The sequence below is a fragment of the Suncus etruscus genome, chromosome 7 (genome assembly GCF_024139225.1).
Source record: "Suncus etruscus isolate mSunEtr1 chromosome 7, mSunEtr1.pri.cur, whole genome shotgun sequence".
NCBI classification, from domain to species: domain Eukaryota; kingdom Metazoa; phylum Chordata; class Mammalia; order Eulipotyphla; family Soricidae; genus Suncus; species Suncus etruscus.
The window spans coordinates 16313855-16336555 of record NC_064854.1 but is presented as its reverse complement, the minus strand read 5'-3'; the positions used below and the strand labels follow the sequence as shown (position 1 = coordinate 16336555).

The window sequence follows — 22701 nt, the reverse complement described above, 5'->3', positions numbered from 1 at the left end:
AGAATTAGTGGAGGAACAGCTAAGTTTAGGACATATTGAACCATCTTTTTCTCAACAGAATTCACCTATATTCACTATAAAAAAGAAATCCGGTAAATGGAGATTTTTGATGAATCTTAGAGCTATAAATTTACCCATGATACCTATGGGCAAATTGCAGACTGGTTCACCATCACCTGTAGTTATTCCAAAGGAATGGCCACTAATTATAATTGATCTGAAAGACTGCTTCTACCATATTCCTATCCACCCAGATGATAAAAAACGTTTTGCATTCTCAGTTCCTTCTCTCAATAATACCCATCCCTGCATATGTTTCCAATGGACTGTTCTCCCCCAAGGCATGCTGAATTCCCCAACCATGTGTCAGTTTTTTGTAGATAAGGTTTTGAGCCCTGCTCGTGAAAAATTTCCTCAAGCCATGATATTTCATTATACAGATGATATCTTGCTCACAATGAACAATGAAAAAGATTTACAGGAATTATACTCTTATGTTACTGACTGTTTACAAACATCAGGACTGAAAATAGCTTTAGAAAAAATACAGATAATGCCACCGTATCAATATTTGGGTTTTATTTTGGACCGGACTTCTATACGTCCACAAAAATTTTCTATCAAAAAAGAAAACCTCAGAACGCTTAATGATTTTCAGAGACTTTTAGGTGACGTAAATTGGCTCCGCCCTGCACTAGGAATCCCAAATGCAGAGTTATCTAATCTGTTTAAAACGTTGGAGGGTGATCCTGCTTTAGATAGCCCGAGAAATTTAACAACAGCTGCCAAAAATAAATTGGACATCTTCTTGAGCAGATTACAAAAATCGTTTCTCTCAAGATTCATCCCAGGAGAAAAGGTATTACTGTTAATCTTCCCTACTATAGAAACCCCCACAGGGGCCTTGATGCAACAGTCAGGACCTTTGGAAAGGGTGTATTTACATAACAAACAACCTCGCTCAGTTGTCCCCTACTTGCAACTGATTTTAGAGATTATTATCAAGGCAAGACTCAGATCTATATCTTTACTAGGTTTTGACCCAGATATAATAGTTTTGCCAGTACCAAAAATGGAAATTGAGTCAATATTGCCAATTAATGAATCTCTACAAAGGGCCCTCTCAGATTTTACAGGAAAAATATCCTCCCATTATCCAGCAGGAAAAATTTGGGACTTTTTAAAGAAAACTCAGTTTGTTATTTCTTCAATTGTTCGGGATTCCCCTATTCCCAATGCCAAGGTTTTTTACATTGATGGATCCCAAAATGGAAAAGGAGGAATAACTGGAGACAACATTAATATGACCATAGATACCAAATATAAATCTCTACAGAAAGTTGAATTAACAACGTTAATTTACCTATTAGAAAATGTATCTGAAGCCATGAATATAGTTTCTGATTTTTTGTATGTGGTAAATTTATGTCATGTGATAGCCACTGCTTCCCTTAATGCTAATAACTCGATCATACAGAACTTACTTAAACAATTACAGCAGCTTCTTCAAAAACGAACCGAGCCCATCTTCATCACGCATATTAGAGCCCACTCAGGTCTTCCAGGACCGATGGCTCAAGGAAATAAAACTGCTGACTTGCTAGCAATGCCTATATTAAATCACCTGTAGAGGAACATTCAGCCCTACACACAAATGCTCGCCGTTTACATGTGAATTACCAAATTCCATGGAGGCAAGCTAGAGAAATTGTAGAAAACTGCAACGTATGTGCACCGTTAACAAAAAAGACTCACATAGCAGGAGCAAACCCAAGAGGCTTACAGTCTAATGAACTTTGGCAAATGGATATAACTCAAATAGATTTATTTTCAAGGAAACCTTATCTTCATGTTGTGGTGGACACTTATTATCGGTTTATGTGGGCAATTCCCATGTCTTCTCAAAAATCTAAGGCTGCTTGTAGTTTTCTTTTACTATGTTTCTCTGTGATGGGTATTCCATATTCTATAAAAACTGATAATGGGCCAGCCTATGTTAGCAAAACTTTTGAATTTTTTTGTAAGGAATGGCAGATAAGACATCTCAGAGGAATTCCTTACAATTGTAGGGGACAGGCCATTGTAGAAAGGACTCACAGAACCTTAAAATCTCAATTGCAAAAAAATAGAAAAGAGGTTTACCACCAACGGATTTGTTATCCTTGACTCTTATCACACTAAATTACTTTAACTTACCCCAAGGGGAAAGTTACACTGCAGCAGAAAGACATTTTAAAGAAGATATTCAGAGACAAGAAACAACCCATAAACCTATTTGGATCAAGGAGGATGAAAAATGGATATCTGGATATCTTCTCCTAAGAGGAAGGGGTTATTCCTATGTTTCTATAAATGACAACCCTCCCAAGAAATTTTGGGTTCCATTACGCCTTGTTAGAAATCGGGCTAGCACAAATGATCAGGTTCAGACTACAAACTTTCTTTCAGAGCAAAAACAGAATACTTCAGACACTAACAGCAGTAATATTGCTGAGGTCTCTGGGGCAGGGAACAACGATTTAGCTGTCACACACCATACAATGAGTGAGACTGATGGTAGTGATAAACCCTTACACTCCGAGATGCAAAAGGAAAGACAGGAACCTGTCTTAACTGGGCTCCAAAATATAGGAAACTCTTGCTACATGAACTCAATATTGCAATGCTTGTATAATATTTCAGACTTGACTCAGTATTTTCATAAAGATCATTATAAAAAGGATATTAACAAGAAAAATCCGATGGGGCATAAAGGTAAATTAGCAGAAGAATTTGGTCAGCTCATCAAAACCATGGGAAATGAATTTCATAGATATATTAACCCTGAAAGCTTCAAAGTAACAATTGGTTTACTTAATGACCAGTTTGCTGGACACAATCAGCAGGATCCTCATGAACTATTGATGTTCCTAATTGAGGGACTACATCAGGACTTGCTTACCATAAATATAATGACAGACAAAACTACACATCTCATGGAAAATGAAAATTATGAACAATTTAGTCCAGAACACCAAAAGGCTCACAAATCTATTATTTATGATCTCTTTCAAGGACAATTCAAATCTATACTCCAGTGTCTCACTTGCCACCAAAAGTCTGAGGTTTATGAGACATTTGTTCATTTGTCTCTAGCTGTTACATCTACAGATAAATGTACATTACAGGAATGCCTCTCTGAATTTTTTAAAGAAGAAGAATTAAGAAATGACAACAAAGTTCTGTGCAACAGTTGCAAAACTAGAAGGGATTTTTCAAAGAAAACGTACTTATGGAAACTGCCACCAGTACTTATAATACACTTGAAACGTTTTGCTTTTGATGGCAAACAAATAAAAAAATTGCATACTTATGTAGATTTTCCATTAGAAGACCTCAATTTAGAGGAATTCACTTCAGAGAATAAAAGCAAGATTAAGAAATACAACTTATCATCGGTGTCAAATCATTATGGTAAAGTTCACTATGGGCACTGTACCTCATACTGTAAAATTGCTGCAAAACAACACTGGATCAATTTTGATGACAAGAAGATCAAAAAAGTCCCTAATACATTGGTGAAATCCACAGCAGCATACATCCTGTTTTATACTTCTTAAAGATCTACGATGAAACACCAGATAATCATTTCACTTCCTTATCAGTTGCTATTAATGCTCTAGGATTCTTTCCACAGGCATGATCAATGAATATAGATTGAAAATCATGAATCCCCAATGTGTTTCCTTGTAGGATGGATTTATGTCTTAATTTCATTATTGCTCTATGTCTCAGTTAATCATGAAATTTTACAAATTAATTTAGTCAAGGTTCACCTGAAAGAGAAATTTCTCGTCATATTAATGTTGTTTTTCTTTCTAGGTATACTCATTTAACGACTTTCACTATTTTTATTTTAACATCATTGCTTTATTTCCCTCAATTTAGGTTTTAAGACGCTGACATAATGATAATTTTAGGTGGACTTTCTTCACAGTGCTTCTTGCCTATGATTGATTATCATAAAGTTACTGTTATACAATAACTTTGTATATACACTGATATACACTTATAATAGAGTTTTCCATGTTTGTATTACGCATGAAATTCTCTTTCAGATCTGCTCTGCTCTGCCATAAAAAAAAAGATTTTTGAATTTGAAATGATTTATCTAAACAATTGCCGGCTATTACATTTTAAGGTGCTTTTAGTTGACTCAGCTGAATTCTCTTTTCTTTTGCTCTATTTTGGATCCTTTCCAACAAATATTTTTTAGTATGAGTGAGTGTTATGGCCATACTTTTTGTGAAGTCTGTATGTGTATGTCTTGTTTAGTGTCTGTCTGTTCTGCATATTTTGTATATAGTTCCCTTTTTTCTAACTTTATCTTCCCCAATTTAGTCTTTCTTATCCTTCCTTCTCTCTTCCTAGTCCTTAACGTTTTAATTTTCAGGATTCCCTTCACATGTGCAACTCATCTCCTTCACCCACAACTACAAGCTTCCTGATCTCGGCTGGAAGAAGAAATCCGTGACTGTTGGAGTTTTACACCATATATGCTGCAAACTTGTTGGAAATGAAGCCACCTGGAATTTGTGTCACAATGTAACCCCAGAGAAAAGATCCATGGATAAGACCCACAGTCTCTGGATCCCAGTTAAACTGTGCTATCTGAATTTCTGGTTTTCCATCCACATACACAGTGCTATTGTTGACCATTTCTACAATGGCTACCCCAAGATTGCACCGATCCCAAAGGAAATGTAGAAGCCCAACCAACTCATGATCTAATAATGTAACGCTTGGGGATGCCCCAACACATGGATGACTGTACTGGCCTTCCTTCTTCATTCAGCTTGATGTTATCTCCTGTACAAGGCTTCAACCCGCTTTTCCAGACCCATCAAGTGTCTTCTGCCGGTCTTTTTGGAGTTCCAGACCCCTCATATTTACAGATTGGTATTGAACTCTGTAGAAATTTCATCTGTTGTTTTTCCTATAACTGTAATCTTTTGAAGTTATATTTGGTACTACACTTCTTTTGACTATCGTAATTAATGTTTTTCTATTTTAGTTTTTAATATTAGGAATCGATGTTGTATTACATTAAGGTTTTACTTTCTTGACTTTAGGTTTGTGAGTTAGATATTATTGTCTATAATTTCCTAAATGATATTTTTGTCTGTTCTCAGGGTTTTTTGCGTGGGCACATCATAGGCAAAATACTAGGTTTATAGAAGGTTCCATCCATTTTGGATGGGCCCTCAAGTTGTTTATTTACACAGGGAGGGTCTCTACCTTAAACATTTTGTTTTGGTTTGTGACTTAAGCTCCCATCTATAAATAGTCGACATCAATTTCAGACATCTTATGGACTTCAGGCAGGATTAAGAACTTGGACTAAGTTCAGATACCTATTGATCATCATTGCAGTGGCTCCCCACTGTGCAGAGGGTGTATGTGCCTCTTCTTCCGAAATAAAGGCCTAGTTCAATGCCCTCAAAGATGGGCTTTCTGGTCTACCTGAACTTGAATGAAAATGGAGCTGGAGAGATAGCATGGAGGTGAGGCGTTTGCCTTTCATGCAGAAGGTCATTGGTTCAAATGCCGGTATCTGCCAGGAGCGATTTCTGAACGTGAAGTCAGGAGTAACTCCTGAGCACTGCCAGGTGTGACCCAAAAACGACCACCACCACCACCACCAACAACAACAAATAAAGAAAAGGTGCTTCTTCTTGCCTGCTACACAACCTTTCTGGTGTCTCTTCGAAAGATCTATGTACGTCTTAGATTTATCTTCTCAGGAGCTTGTAGTTGATTCCTTGATACATGTTTCTGGTTTTAGATACCCTGTGCTTAGAAGTTTTCCTTTACATTTTCCTGTGATGTGCTTATGCAAACAGCCGCTCTTTTATTATTGACTAATTTTTCTTTTAATTGTAGACAATATTGTTTGTTTACTAAAAACAAACGGGGGAATTGTTGTGTATGTAAATATTTTGGGGGATTACTATGTTACTCACCCTAAACTGATTGGTGATTGTGCCCTTCCCTAGGGTGTGACCTGGCATTCTGCCCCCACCCTAGGGTAGGACCTGATTCTGCTTTCACCATTGGTTGGTATCTGATCCCACCATTGGGTGGTACCTGACTCTGGAGTATAAAAACAGAGGTCTGTGGAAGGCCGGGGCTTTTGGCTGGCTGGAACTGAATCTGAGTCTTTGGACTTCAGTTTTGACCATCCGAATAAAGCAAATATCTCCACGAGCCTGACTGTCTGCGAGCTGTTTACCCGCCGTTTCACCTCAGAACCGTGGGCTAGACAGGGTGGTAGACGCGTGCTCCGAGCTGGAAGAAAAAGGCCTCATTCTCCAGCCCACCATCAGTCAACCTCTTCAGGGGCTGACTTGCTACATCTGTGCTCAGAAATCTCTTATTGGGAGGATCATATCTAGTGCCTAGGAGTGAACCAAAGTTGTTTGCATATAGGCAAGTGGCTGTGCAATCCATAAGTCACACGAAATATTCTCTAGGAGAGACCACATGCTAAGGAACTATTTAAATACCCATATAGTCATGAAAGTAGAAATCATATTGTTACAGGTAGGTGGATGTATAGTCCTGGGAACATGTGTTCAGGAAAAAGTCTCTGAAAGCTGTGCCTGCCTAAAAGCAAGGAAAGCTTTGAGACAAAAGACCCCATCTCAGTTGTCCAGAAAGCCCTTAATATGCAGAATTTCAGGATCCCTGAGAAAACAGTTCCCAGAAATATAGGGACAAAGGCTGCATGAGAATTTAAAGGAAGGACAACAAGGGGCCAGTGTTTCCCAGGGAATAGCCCCATAACTCCTACTGGTAAAAGAATTGGGGACAAAAGCTGGTGTGGAAGATATCCATATTTTCTTAATCTTCTGTGAAACACTGTTTTGGAATTTTACCACTCTGGATAGGCCGGTGTTATTTCTTGGGCACTGTCTTCACTGGATTCTTCTTAGCTCCCTTCACTTCCCTAATAAACATGTAATACTTCAGGGATTATCTCATCCTGAAATCCTTTCCTATGAGGTAAAAGCAATAAACACAAAATGTCTGGAAAAGATTAAGACTGACTCTCTTTTCTTGAGAAGAGAAATTCCTTGTTGCACTTTTATAGTAGACCCTTCTCTCCTCTAACTGCACTCCCTACTCTTTGTGGCAAGCTTACGACTATAAAAGTGATAGTTGCAAAGTTGAATAAATGAGAAAAGTAGAAAGCCTGTCTAGAGTGTAGGCAGGGGGTGGGGTGGGGAGGAGGGAGATTCAGGATTGGTGATGGGAATGTTGCACTGGTGAATGGGGATGTTCTTTACATGAATGAAACCCAAGTACAATCATATTTGTAATCAAGGTGTTTAAATAAAGATATTCATAAAAAAAGAAAATTATAAAAAAAGAAAGTGATCATTGTAGCTGATCACTCTGGACAAGAACTGGGTGTTGAAAGGAGATAAAGTGGCATCATGGCATCCCTTCATTAACAGTAGTGAAAACCACAGTGTCAAAAAGAAAAGAAAAGAGAGAGAGAGAGAGAGAGAGAGTGTGTGTGTGTGAGAGAGAGAGAGAGAGAACAAGAGAGAGAATTAGAAGCACGTAGGGAAGGGTGAGTGGGAAGGAATAAGGTATCAGGAAGGGTGCGAGGGAAACTGTTGACATTGATGGTGGGAAATGTGCACTGGTAAAAATTGTTGTACATTGTATGACTGTAACTCAATCATGAACAACTTTTTCTGTGGAAAACAAACTTGTAATATAAAAAAATCCTTGTAATCATGGTGTTGAAATAAAAAAAACATTAAAAATTTTTTATGATCCAGCCTGAGTCCATGGCTCCCTGAGAAATTAGGCAGCAGGGATCATCTGAAACATTGTGTGGGACAAGTGTATGTTGGAAGCAGCTGAATGGCCACCTCACGGGCCTGGTAGTCCTGAGCATTCAGACCATGCAAGGGGTTCACTGCAGACTCTCATCAGTCCTAAATCTCCCAGATACTTCCAGGTGACAGAGGTAAGTAGAGAGAAAGCAGTTTCCCCAGAAACAATAACAAGTATGTTTTTCAGGTCACAATGTCATGAAGTTTGAAGATCTCAATTAAAAGGTTGCACAAGCATCAGCACATAGAAATGGAGCAACAAATCATTAAATAACCATTTGTCAAAAAAAAAGTCTGATCATCTTCAGGGAGCTGCTCTGAGTCCTGCTGCTTTATCTACCCACTTTCTATAGTTCCTGGACATGGTTCCACACCTATCACACAATGCATGAGAATGCTTAATATTGAGATGCAGGAAAGATTTGGAGTGAGCATGCTATAGAAATCAATTTATGGGCCCGGATGGCTAGCACAGTGGCATTTGCCTTGCAAGCAGCTGATTCAGGACCAAAGGTGGTTGGTTCGAATCCCGGTGTCCCATATGGTCCCCCGTGCCTGCCAGGAGCTATTTCTGAGCAGACAGCCAGGAGTAACTCCTGAGCACTGCCGGGTGTGGCCCAAAAACAAAACAAAACAAAAAAACAAAACAGAAATCAATTTATGAGGAGAGCATGGATTTCTTTTTTTCCCACCTTCTCCCAGATCTTGGGATGCCATTATTTTATAATTAGCATTTTTTTCCTTGCCATATCTTGTGGTTCTCGGAAATTGCTCAGGGGAACAGGTACTAGGGATCAAACCCAGGCCTCCCGCATGCAAAGCCTGTCTCCTTGTCCAAGGGGCTCCATTTTAAAGATGTAAAAATCAAGGCAGGTCCCCAATATCTGCCAGCACAGATTTCTTTTTTTAAAATATTTTTAATTTATTGATGAAAATGCATCACATAGTTGACATAACTGATCATAATACTATTGTTTCAGGAAGACCCAAACCAACATGATTTAAAAAAATAAGAGATAGAAAATTGAAAGAAAAACTAAAAGAGATGGGAGAGAAAGGAAAGAACTTGTTCAGTGGCAAGTACATTTTTGAAAAGTATTCAATCACCAATGAACTCATTAAAGCACTAGCAGAAAGTTTAGTAAGCTCTTATTTTTTTTTAAAGGATGAGAGTTTAAAAAAATACAGTAAAAACGATGTGGGTGGCAATTGTTGTTAGCATAGGCCCAGCAAAATATGGGGGAAATGGAAGGGAAAAGCCTTGGCCTAAGTACAAGGAGACCTTACCCTGAAATTTTCTGGCATAAGACCAGCCCAGGACTCCAGGATACTAGGCTGTCCAACCCCTGAAACACAGGTTTCTAAGGAGTATTTCTTCCTTCTGCTCCTGAGCTTCCTGGCTCCCAATGATTGAGATGACTTACATTGTCCATAAGCCTTTTTTTTTTTTTTTTTTTTGCTTTCTGATGCATATACACAATTTCAACTTTAAGACCACAGAGAGTCTGTGTTCCCTTCCAGCCTACCTTCAGCCTCCACATGGCACTATCATATCATTATACAAAATCTCTAGTGGTGGGTGGAAAGTGTGCACCTCAAATGCTTTAAACTTTCCTACAGTGGTCCTCCTTGCTGTGCACAAGACTTGTCTCACCTCATCTCAGCCTCTCTTCCCCTCTGCAAATTTCCCACCCTCTCTTCCCTTCTGAGATGCTCCCATAACCATGCTCTGCAGTGAACTCATTTGTTAGTGATCCTGTCATGACTGCCCAACTAGTACTACCTGAAGATCTGATTGTGTGTCAGGCTTACTGCCATGTAGTCCGTGTCTTGCTCACATGAGGTGCTCACTGAGTGTTGATTGTGGAGTGTGTGAAGTCGTCATTCCAAGACCTTAGATTAGTGGGACCTCATAGAAAAACTTCTGCAACATTCACATTTGGGTTGGGCTGCATCCATGTCCTGATCTAATATTCTATGCATCTTTGTTTCCTATGTTTGATGCCAATTTCTATAAGCTTTCTGTGCAAGCATCATTGCAAGTCATCTCATTTATCCAAGTTGATAAATGAGCAGATACATCTTTGCTGGGTTTCTTCCCAGACTCTAGAATGGGTTCAGGAAGCTTCCTAATGATCCACATTTAATTAATTCCATGTGTTTGGAATGATAAAATCATAAATTTGACTTGGACTGTTATTCTGTTTCAATCTGATCATGAGCAGTTTGTATTTGTGCTCTTTGTATTTGGTTTTAATATGTTGCAATGCCTCTTCAGAAAGACTGTCTTTACTCTTTCGGGACATCCTAGTTTTAATAGTTATTACACCAAGAGTTTACACAGTATATCTTGTCCCTAGTGAGTTTGCGTGCCCTACGTTTGTGTAAGAGAGAGATGGAGAGTTAATGGATGGAAGGGAGGGAGAGAGATAGGGAGTGTGAAGGAGTTTGATGATCACTAATTTACTTAGAATTAAATAGGATTTTTATGGTGAACTCAAAACCTAAAATGTGGAAGACAGAGATGAAAGGAAAGAAGAGAAGGACTGAAAGGAAGAAAGGGAGGAAGGAGGAAAGAAGGAAGAAAAAAGAACATGAGGTAAAGAAAGGAAGGAAGAAAGGAAAAAGAAAGGAAGAAATGAAGGGGAGGATATAAGGGAGGAAGGGAAGAAAGCAGAGGAAGAAGGGAGAATGTAGAAGAAAATAAAAAAGAGAAGAAAATGAGGAAAGGGAGGAAGGAAGAGGGGGAAAGCAGGAAGAAAAAGAGACGAAGGAACACAATCAAGCTCCCAGGCTGGATTAGGTCATGTTGTGGAAGGACTTTTTTGAGGATCCTGAGAGAAGACAGATTGGGACAGTCCCCAAACACTGCAGTAGGGTGAGTGGTGAGCATTTCTTGGATGGTGGATGGAAACTTAAAGTGTGGGTCTAATTTCATCACTAGGAATAACTTGGAAGTGAGATTGGCAGGTAAAAACAAGGACCTCTAGCTTATTCTGAGTCCTGGAGGACTAAACAGCAGACACTGGAAAGATGCCTAGAAATGGGAACTATGGGCTATTTTACTTGTTTTTTTTGGCAGCATGCCCCGCCCCTCCTATTTCTGGGGGAATAAGAACCCTGAGACTTGCTGCTAACTGACTACAGGCTCTGTGGTGGGAGAGTGGACGGACCGTGAGAAGCAGCTGTGTGGTGGAGATGGATCTCAAGAGTCGTTGCGTGAAGCTGAATGATGGGCACTTGATGCCAGTGCTGGGATTTGGCACCTACGCTCCAGAAAGTGTAAGTGGGAAGGTGATGGGGGAACCATGGATCAGTTGGAGCTGCCCCCAGAACAATGATGATTGGAGGTGCTGCCTGCAAACAGAGCCCAATGCCCCAAGCACATGTGAGGGCACTGCTGGCAGGAAGGATCCAGACCTGATGATTATGGGTGATATAGAAGTGCTCGAGTGCATGAGTATCTGGTCATATTGCCAGGGCACTAAGATGGGTGGTGTCTAAGGTAAGTATGAGGCAAAATATGCTGGGGGTACCAAAGGGGCACAGGTCTTGGAAGGTGCCCTTGAAATATCAGTCACTGGGGTGCTACTTGGGGCATATGGTGATCATGGAACACTCATGACACATGGGTGATCTCAGAGAATGTCAGTGGTAATGGGTGTTAGGAGAGATTTTTTTGGGCCTATGGTGATCTGGGACCCAGAATACAGGCAATTTGGGTGATTCTGGGCACTCACACTCTGATTTTTCTTACAGTCACTGATACTGAAGTAAGCACGGTGTTGAACTGCAGCAGAACATTTGTGGGAATGATTTCATGTCGCTGAGTTTTCTACCATCACTCCTATAACTGATACAGTCATCCCCATAGAATGACAGACACTGACAGACCAATAGTCGATTGAGCATCACTATAATCACTGCCCCTGTTCCAGTTCCTGAGCATGCACTGATCCTGGAAGTAACTATGAGGCATGGCACAGGGGTTTATTATTGGTCCTCCATTGGCGCCAAGCACCAAAGTCCTTTCATAGGTCAGAGCTTGGGAGACCCTTCCAGCACATGTTCTGAATCACCCGGTGTCTCTGCTTTTCATGGATGTTCTGGAGGCAGTGGACACAGGGCAGGTGAAAGCCTTGATGCTTCCAGATCATGGACTGCAGGCTGTTGCGGTTGGAAGGAGCCACTTCTGTCTCCTAAGAAGTGATGCTTGATCCATCTGGGTCACACAGGGTAACTTGGGGCTCAGAGCCTAAGTTCTGAACGATGATAATTATGAGTGTTGGTCAGTACAATGGTGAGGGCCACAGGGATAGCTTGGGGGAGCCATAGACAGGTGGTTCCCTCCAATGTACAACCCAGGTGCTGCTGTGGGTCAGCAAGGGCTCTCCAGGGATGGTGAGACCTGAGAGTTCATGTGCCTGTAGGGAGCCTTGGGCAAATCTGTGAGTCTGTTCCGACCTCACTCTGTGGTGACACCACACAGTGTTAGTGTATGAGGTCTCTTAGACCCTCCACAACAAGAATAGCTGGAATTTTAATATACAGTATTTACAAGGCAAAGTACACTTGCTTGAAGACCAAGTAAAATGGAGCTTGTTTGTGCCTGCCCTTTCTCTATCACTCCCTCTGTCCCTGGGCCTGAGAATCACAGAAAAAGTGAGAAGATGGTCCTAGGACAGGGTGTGACTTTTGTGACTCAGTGCACATCACAGGGATGATTTGAGCACTGAGGCAACCTTCTGGCTATGAGGGAGGCCACATTCTCAGTAAATCTTGTTTACAATCTGGGGCTTCTGCTTGCTGATTCCCTGAGTCATGGATGCTTTCGAGGAACCAATGACTCTGCGACATGAGAGTAACAGTGGGTTTTTATGGTCTCTTCCTGGCTGCCTTGATCTTACAACAAAGTGGCTGATGTTTATGAATGAAATCATGATCTTTTGCTCTCTATGCCCAAACTTGCAGGCAGCTGTAGGTCAAAGAGAATAAGGAATTGCAGCAGCCTTTCTCATGCCTGACCCAGTTCCAAGTCCTATTCTGAGGAGGGATTTTGCAGGGACCCTCTTTATCCTGCTTTGGACTGTAACAAGGCAGAGACTTTGGCTGCCCAGGACCAGTTCCCTGCCATGCAGAGTGTCACAACTAATGCCTGAGCAGGGGGTGTGCAGGAAGAGGGAGGCTGAGATGAGCTGCAGATGATGGGAGGGTATTACAAAGGAGATGATGTGTCTCTCAGAAGACCCTTGAACAGGAGCTGAGAAAATACGTCTCTTGAAGTGAGACACTGAGAATCTCCTCATTTACATCCTACAGGTTCCTAAGAGTAAAGCTTATGAGTCCACCAAAATAGCCATTGATGTTGGCTACCGGCACATCGATGCTGCCTACTTATATCAAAATGAGGTGGAGGTGGGGGATGCCATCAGAGCAAAGATAGTGGATGGCACTGTGAAGAGGGAGGACTTGTTCTACACTACCAAGGTATGTAGGGGGGACCCCACCCCTTTATTCTTCTTTGAGGGTCTGTTTCCTCCTACTCAGGCACAGCCTTTGAAGAGGCAAGGACAGGCCTGACTCTGTCCTTGATGGTGTAATTGGTGAGGCCAGGCACTAGGACATAACATCTGTCTGTTCCTCTGAGATAGATTTACCCTGGTTGTCACCCTGGGGCCTCTTTCTGCATGTCTCTGGACTATTTCTAGGTAGTTCCCATAGTGATCACTGAAGGAGTCCATGACTTGACTGAAATGTCTGCAGTCGTCTGAGTGAAAGTGCTGTTTCCACAGGAGATTTTGAGATCTGAGGTGTTTCCTGAAACACTCTTTGTCCCTGACTTTTGATGATAACTCGTTGTGGATTACCAAAAGCTGAGTGGGTTTTCAAACTTTTCTGAGAGGACTCAACTCTTCTTTCTTTGACACTGTGGGGCAAACCAGTTCTCACACACTCTCAGAGCTAGTTTTCTTAACTAGCCTCATGCAAGCCATGTGAGGTTCTTGTGACCAGCGAGGCTTGACTGGCCCCAGTCATGAACATCTTTCCTCAATTTCCTGGAAGTTGTGGAAAAGGTGGATAAGAGTGTGAGTCCTGACCTTTATTCTTGAAATATTCTGAGTTCAAGGTAATACTCTTTTATTTCTTATGTCCAGAAAACCCAAATATAATAGTTGAAGAACATTCTGGGGAGGAGTCAGGCACCTTGGTTCTGAATCTCGTTTATTTTATGTGGGTCTGAGATTTCTCTTATCTCATTACCTGCAATTTAATTTTAATTTTATTTCTTTTTTTTCATGCTTCCAGCTTTGTACTTGATAAAGCATAGAATTCTGTGACTTTAAGCACATGTAAAAATACACAGTAAAGTCTTTTTTATTTATTTGCCCAATAACTAATCTTCAGACATTTAACATTTAACAACATTTAATTCGATCCCCAAATATTTGCAACTGTAAGTTCAGTGTACTTTACTTGGACCCTCTAGGTGTGGTGTACTTTCCTTCGACCAGATTTGGTTCGCCAATGCCTGGAAAGATCCCTGCGGAAATTAGGACTGGACTGTGTGGACTTGGTCCTCATTCACATTCCTGTGGCTCTGAAGGTAGCTCTGCATTGACTTAAGGTTTTGACAGTTTGATCACTCCAGACTTGCTTTAACTCTATGTGCTGGGTTTCTCTATCTATCTATCATCTATCTATCTATCTATCTATCTATCTATCTATCTATCTATCTATCTATCTATCTATCTATCTATCATCTACCTTTCTTTCTCTCTCTTTCTTTTTCTCTTTCTTTCTCTCTTTCTCTCTCTCTTTCTTTCTTTCTCTCTCTCTTTCTTTCTTTCTTTCTTTCTTTCTTTCTTTCTTTCTTTCTTTCTTTCTTTCTTTCTTTCTTTCTTTCTTTCTTTCTCTTTTTCTTTCTTTTTCTTTCTTTCTTTTCTTTCTTTCTTTCTTTCTTCTTTCTTCTTCCTTTCTCTTTCTTTCTTTCTTCTTCTTTCTTTCTTTTCTTCTTTCTTTCTTTCTTTCTTTCTTTCTTTCTTTCTTTCTTTCTCTTTCTTTCTTTCTTTCTTTCTTTCTTTCTTTCTTTTCTTTCTTTCTTTCTTTCTTTCTTTCTTTCTTTCTTTCTTTTCTTTTCTTTCTTTCTTTCTTTCTTTCTTCTTTCTTTCTTTCTTTCTTTCTTCTTTCTTCTTTCTTTCTTTCTTTCTTTCTTTCTTTCTTTTCTTTCTTTCTTTCTTTCTTTCTTTTCTTTCTTTCTTCTTCCTTCCTTCCTTCCTTCCTTCCTTCCTTCCTTCCTTCCTTCCTTCCTTCCTTCCTTCCTTCCTTCCTTCCTTCCTTCCTTCCTTCCTTCCTTCTTTCTTTCTTTCTTTCTTTCTTTCTTTCTTTCTTTTCTTTCTTCCTTCCTTCCTTCCTTCCTTCCTTCCTTCCTTCCTTCCTTCCTTCCTTCCTTCCTTCCTTTCTTCTTTTTCCTTCCTTCCTCCTTCTTTTCCTTCCTTCTTCCTTCTTTCTTCTTTCTTCTTTCTTTCTTCTTCTTTCTTTCTTTCTTCTTTCTTTCTTTCTTTCTTTCTTTCTTTCTTTCTTTCTTTCTTTCTTTCTTTCTTTCTTTCTTTCTTTCTTTCTTTTCTTCCCCCTATACACAGAGGTGAGAGAGAGCCTGCAGTCAACCTGGGTTCCATCCCTTGTATAGCATATTGTCCCCTGAGCCTGCCAGGAATAACAAAAAATCATGAATCTCTCTCACACACAGTGCTGTGGTCCCAGCTGTGAGTGAGAAATCTCTTTTTCTGTATTATAGCCTGGTGAGGAAATTCTGCCCATGGATTCCAGTGGAAAAATTCTTGTAGAGACAGTGGATCTGTGTCAGACATGGGAGGTGAGTGCAGTATTCCAGCTCAAAGGGGTCCCTGCCACTGTGGAAATTACCAGAGCAGCCATGGGACTTGTTTGCTTGATTCTAATGTTCTTGTGCTTAGAACAGTCCCTTAGTCACTACTTGGGTTTTTTCCTTTATCAACAGCAGAGAGGAGGGTGACTTTGATCAAGTGGCCCTCAATCTTTTGTGGATCTCAGTGGAGTTCTCTCACATAGTTTAGTGAGAGTGTGGGAACATGCATCAGTTTGTCTGAAATAATTACCCAGAGGATAGATGAAGAACATTTTCATTAATACAGAAAAAGCCAATGCTGTCAGGAATATTCAGGAGAAGCCTAGAGAAACCTATCCCACTTCCCCTAATTCACATGGGAAGTAGCACACACTGCTGTGTAGACCTGTCTGTCTTTAGGGTCCCACAATGGAGCCCTGACTCTGGTTGTTCATTAACTAACCACAGGGTGGGGAGAATCCAAGAGATCAAGAATATTTTTTAATCCATCCTGATACTTCATTGTGTCAAAATACCAACAGGTAGAGCCAATGAAACAGAAAATGGGCCAGAGAGATAGGAATTTCGCCTTGCATGTACATCCTGGGTTTCATTTTGGAAACATATGGTTTCCCATGCCCACCTAGAGTGATGTCTGTTGTGTAGAAAAAGGAGTAAGCCCTGAACATAATTGTTTGTGTCCCCAAACCCACCTCAAGATAAAAAATAATCATGAACAACTACTGCAAATCCCACAAAGATGTAGGCACTATGCATAGAGTTAAGGTGTGTTCCTAAACACCATCATAAGCTGGAGTGTGGGGTGATGAAACCCCCTAATCGTACTGAGCCTACTTGTGAGAAGGGATGGCTCTTGGGGAGATCAGCTCATAGCATTGGAGCAACTCTGGATAGAAGACAGGGAAGATGACAGGGATTCCCATGTGTCATCCCCAGGCCCTGGAGAAATGCAAAGATGCAGGGTTAACCAGGTCCGTCGGTGTGTCCAACTTCAACCGCAGGCAGCTGGAGATGATCCTCAACAAGCCAGGACTTAAATACAAGCCTGTGTGTAACCAGGTGAGTGTGGGGCAGGGGCCCCCTGTCCTGCTCATTCTTTCCCATCCCACCACTCTCCAGTAGGTCCTGTTGAGGGAACAGGGGGAGGAGACTCAGCCCATGACTGTGACTGGAACTCCCAGGAAGGAATGGATGGGGACAGTCTCTGTATGATCATAGACAATTGTGTTCATGGAGTTAGAGGGCTTGTCCTGGGCAAGCTCAGTAGAAGTTGTGATAGTAGAGTAATTTAATCTGAAAATACAAAACCTTTGTTTATAGTGAGGAAGCTAAAATAAACCAATGTATTATATTATCTCTGCTTTAAGAATTATTCCTTATTATCAATGACATGATTATTACTTTAAACTTCATTATTATAAATGGATAATAAAATGTCCATGCATTACAGTTGTTTTTTTAAATATCTGATAATCTATACACTCCATTTCTCTTTTTCTCTCTCTTCTGACTCCTGTGTTTCTCCTGCATTTTCTACACTTCTCTCTTCTCCTTCCTCTTTCTCACTTCCATTGACTTGTAGGAAGGTCAAGCCTTTCTCCTTAATTTGTCCATATTGCACTCATTGATACCTGTGTTATTCCTATCATTGGAGGCTCTTTATTCAGACTCTTAATGTCATAAAGATGCTTCTTTATGTCATTGTTGTTCCTGAGTTCTGGTAGGAAATCTGCTTTCTGTCCAGGCACTTAGTTCTCTTATGAGGACCCTGTGGTCACCAGGGTGGTCAGCAGGAGGCATTTCCTTAGCTTGGTTTCTGTGACTCGGTTGATCTTCTGTCTTCTTTGTCTCTGCGTGAGGTCAGTTGTCTTGACTCAACCTGTTGCTCTTTCTATCAGCACTTAATTAGCTGAGTGTTTCTGAATATTGGTCTGTTTTAGTAGGAAGTGGCATTTAGGGCTTGCTAGTCCAGGTGAATGGACTTGAGGTAGTGGTTTTTCAAGGTTTACAAAAATAAGATAGACATAAGAGAGAAAATCTTGTGGTTAAGGGGCTCACCACCTTGGGAACTGAGAGCCCTGACTGTCCTCTGTACAGTATTTATTGTATATAACCAGTAAGTATAGGAAGAAGGGTTAATGCTAACAGATAGTTGCCTACCTATGCTAATTTAACCTTGTTAGGCTTGTAATATCAAAGTGGCTTTGGGCAGCTAATGCAAAAGTCTCTGGGTAGTCATATTCAGGAAAAAGTGGCAGGTAAAATAGTGAATACAGGACCCCACCACCACCAATAGGGCAATAGAGTTTTCCATAAAGGTGTCAGCTTTTCAGTAATTGGCTTAAGAGTCCCTAAATCACTTTTCTGGGCCCTTTTCCTCAGACTATCATCTTTCTAACTAGGCATGTTTTTTTTTCCTGGGAGTTTGTGTATCCAAAATGGCTCACTAAAAACCTGAGTCCAATTGTTTTAAATGCTCTTGAAGAACCAGAAGAAAACAGTTCCCACAGGTTTGAGAGTTTATGCTTTTGGAACACTCTGAAATGATGTGTGAGAAGGACCTATTTGAATGATCTTCCAGTATTCTCTCAGTGTTCTCTCAGTTCAGGAAAAATTCCTCTCAGCATTTTAATGGCTCTTGGTCTGGCATCTTTGTTCTTGTTCCCTCCAGGTGGAGTGTCATCTTTATCTGAATCAGCAAAAGCTACTGAACTTCTGCAAATCCAAGGACATTGTCTTTGTGGCCTACAGCGCTCTGGGCTCTCACAGGGACCCAAAGTGGTAATGAGAATTTCTAAATACACTATGTCAGCATCTCTGTTGACAACAAAGTAGATCTCGTTATGTTTTCACATTCATTTATGAAATGGCTCAAACATAAATATGAGAACTCTAGAGATAATGAGTTCCACTTAGCATTACAGGGCTCACCTGTGATGATGCTTCATGCATATATCTATTTACTCAACCACACTCCAATACTAAGCACTTTTCTGATCACTATGTGGGGGTCACACGATCTTTGCTGGGGAGTTATGGGGTGCCCAGAATGGACCTGAGGGTTTAAATATGCTAGGCTTATGTGATAGTGCCTGAGATACACCTACGATCTAAATAGCACTTAAAAAGGAATTTTAAGGTCATGAGTATAGTACAGAGGTAAACATTTGCTTTTCTCATGTTCAACATATTATATGTCTTTGTATCTAGTATGATCCCTGCATCCTGTACTGTCCCCAGAGCCCTTCTAAGAGAGATTCCTGAGTACAGACTCAGGAGTAAATACTAAGTAATGCCTGGTGTGATAAAAGAGTTATTTTATAGTTATGTTTACCCAGTGTGGGAAAATTCATTGTAAGTCCTCCATTATGACAATAAAGTGGTCAGAGGGGTTCATACCCTGTGGTGAAAAAAAAGTCCCCTTTTCAAAAAAATCCTATTGTTCTCCTCCCAGACATGGTTCCTTGCCGGAGGAACCTTTCTCTGCTTAATTTTTCAGCCTTAGTGTGTCCATTTTGTTGTGCTCACATGTAGAAGCAGGCAAAATAAATATATTCTGCATATTCCATACTTAGCACACAACCTATTCATTTCTTTTTGATGAATAATTAATTTTGTTGGATGAGCATATTCCCAAAATTAATTTTCTTTTTTTCCCTTTTTTATTTTTGTTTTTTTTTGGGCCACACCCGGTGACACTCAAGGGTTACTCCTGGCTATGCGCTCAGAAATCACTTTTAGCTTGGGGGACCATATGGGACGCTGGAGGATCAAACCTGACCCTTCCTAGGCTAGCGTGGGCAAGGCAGATGCCTTACTCCTTATGCTACCGCTCTGGTCCCCCAAAATTAATTTTCAATTTGAAAGTTAATGGTACCATTGTATTATTTTGGTGCTATTATGAATAAATCTCTCTGAGTATAATGAAAATTTATTCTTCATTAAGTCATACCACCTTGTTCCCCCTTCTTAATACTGAGAAATTTGAGAAAAGAAGCAGCACTCAGTAGATCCCCAGTTGTATGCCTGTCATATATATATATGTATACATATATATGTATGTATATATATGTATATATATGTATATATACACATATATATGTATATATATGTTTGATTTTTTCTGTAGGATCAAAGGAGGTTGTCCACAATTCTTAGAGGAGCCAGTCCTGAATGACATTGCCAAGAAACACAATCGTACTCCCGGGCAGGTGGCCCTGCGTTACCAGCTACAACGAGGGGCAGTGGTGCTTGCCAAGAGCTTCACTGAGAAGAGAATCAAGGAGAATTTTCAGGTATGCAATACAGTGACCCCAGAGTGATCAAGGTGCTGCTTCAGGCTACTATCTCTCTCCTGTGTGCATGTTCTCACACTTTCTTTTTCATCTCAAAGGTGCAATGGGAGAATCTGAATGCCAAGTCCTTGATTGATGGACATAGGGTTGGCTCTGTTGCATCCTGGATTTGTTCCTGCACAACTTCATCCAGAGTTGCTTCATTTCTATGATTCTTCCATCTGTGAAGGATTAGGAAGCCTTGATTACTATCTTCTTTCTCTTCTCCATCTACTATTGCATTTTGAGCCCCAGAGGTGCAGGGATGATCTCAGCGTCAACCTTATGAACCGGTCCCCACATATTCTTTTGAATGATTGCTGTAATTTGGAGACACTAAAATATTTCAACATGAGATTAGCATTGGCAATAGATGGCATTGGACCTAATGACTTATAAAACGTATGCTTGAACCTTGAATATTTACACATAGTTCACTCAATTTATGGAAAAATAAGAAGGAAATTCCAATCTCATTGAGACAGTGAGGGAAAAGCTTCTATTTCAGATCAGATCAACCTATGGCTCATGATAGTGTAACACAAATTCATATCTGAAAAAATACATATATATTTAATTTTGGATTTACTCATTGCTCTGTGCTCACAGATCACTGATAGAGGTGCTAGAGGAGCCATATGTGATGCCAGAGATTAAATCTGGGATAGCCGAAGACAGGGCAAATGCTTACCTACTCTCTTATTTCACTTGATCCTGGATTATATTTTTAAATCATGACAGAGGGACAGATAGTTGAGAGATGAGGAAATTTGTTTTCCTTTAAAATGTCTAGTGATTGAAATCCCTTACTCACCATGATTGCTATAGAGTTTCTCTTGGGACTACAAATACTAAATAGAGATGAGTACAGAATGATATGGAGAGACATCATTCCTGGGGAGATTCTCTTACTGTGAGACCTTGTGCCTAACAAGCACTTTGGGATTTCCTTAGTGCTGACTCAACAGGTCAGCAGCAGCATTTAGGGTCCTGCCAGGTGAGCTGGTTGCACCTTAGTACTGTAGTAATTGTCCAGTGCTCCCTCTCCTCACCCTAGCTGAGGCTTAAGGGCCATCAACATCCAGGACATGAGAGAGGAAGAAAAGGAATTTCCTTCTTATTTGGAACATTTGAGACATATGGCTTTCTTTTGTGACATGGACACAATAGGGATGGCATAGTTGAACCAGAACTGAGGCAGAGCAATATCTCCAAGAGCAACCCTGGAGGTTCTGAAAGGTTCTTACCCTAAATGGATTGGGGCTTGACTGCAGTCCTTGTGTCACCAGAAAAAGTTGTAGTTTTGTGGCGAAAAACTTTCACTGAACTTTCTTTCCTACAGGTGTTCGACTTTACATTGACTCCAGAGGACATGAAAGCCTTAGACGGCCTCAACAAGGACTTCCGCTATTTCAAAATAGATTTGTAAGTGCATGAAAAAGTCTCTCCAGAAACATATGGGGGAATTCAGAATTTGAGGAAATAGGCTTTTGAGACAAAGAAATGGCCTGATGTGCATCAAGTCATGGAACTAGGCTTCTGATATCTGCAGACCCAATGTACAGCCCAGTTGCAGTGTAGACAGATGCAGGGAAGACAGAGCCCAGAAACAACCACAAAGTCACTTGTCATTGCCCGTGAATTTACTGTCCTGCCCTGAGCCTTTTTGCATTCCTCTGATTCTGTCTCTCACTCACAAAAACCACAACTAGGAGTTTTAGGACAGCTAGGGATAGGGCAAAAACTCCCAAATGGAGGCATTGGCTGGTGGGTAGAGGTGAGGGGTGATCCCTGAATGACAGAGAAAAAGGGGATATTTTTTCTGAGGGGAAAGCTGAAATACATACTGAAGTCAACTGGGGTTGTCTCCATGTGAACTGTAAATTTCTTAAAGCAGTTGTGGGGCAGGGCTGGATTTTCTTTAGGAGGAATTGTGGAGTGCAGGGCAGCCTTGTGGGGCTCCAGCTCCTCCTGCTCCTGGGATCACACTGTCCCAGGATCACAAGCAACAATGTCATCCTGGACAGAGGAACCATAGTTCTAGCAGCCTCAGAATCTGGGGTATCTTTCAGACCCTGTGTCCTGGGACTGTGTCCTGTGGGCTGTGGGAATCAGAGGGTAGGGAGGGACTTGTCCCTGTCCAGGGCCTCATCTTTGTGTTGGGAGTAAATGAGATCTTAGTTCAGACCATTTCCTCTGAGAACTCTACCCTTTGATCTGAGAAGGCAGTTCTCAATACTAATCTTGTATTTCTCCTTCTCTGCAGTGGGATAGGAAACCCTAATTACCCATTTGATGATGAATACTGAATGCACCATGTCTCCTGCTGTCCCATATAGAGGGACCCTCATCCTCCTGCATGACTAATAGAGGTAGTGACCGTGGGATTAGCCTCACCTCTCCTGATTTACTTGTTTCTCCCAATAAAACAATGACGTCTCAGATTATGGATGTTTGTCCTGATTACTCAAGCACAAATTATTTCAACATGAAAATCGTATAAAATCTAGGATTTAAGGGGAAAGGATAAAATAACCTGTAATCTGTTCTGTAATGAATACATCTTATCATTTCTTCATTTTCATTTTTTGTT

General features: G+C 40.7%; 1 protein-coding gene across 2 annotated transcripts in view; it reads left to right on the top strand.

Annotated features, from left to right (window-relative positions):
* LOC126013285 (aldo-keto reductase family 1 member C15-like) overlaps positions 1–22701 on the top strand; it is a 509781-nt gene that overhangs the window by 190504 nt on the left and 296576 nt on the right. Inside the window, exons 1-9 of one of the 2 annotated variants that reach the window (XM_049776314.1) lie at positions 11088–11171; positions 13209–13376; positions 14377–14493; positions 15685–15762; positions 16711–16833; positions 18446–18555; positions 19904–20069; positions 21451–21533; positions 22375–22417. In XM_049776314.1, the coding sequence (XP_049632271.1) occupies positions 11088–11171; positions 13209–13376; positions 14377–14493; positions 15685–15762; positions 16711–16833; positions 18446–18555; positions 19904–20069; positions 21451–21533; positions 22375–22417 (972 nt within the window). Of the gene's footprint in view, positions 1–11087; positions 11172–13208; positions 13377–14376; positions 14494–15684; positions 15763–16710; positions 16834–18445; positions 18556–19903; positions 20070–21450; positions 21534–22374; positions 22418–22701 lie in introns of those variants that run through there. The other variant, XM_049776308.1, reaches the window with a different exon arrangement.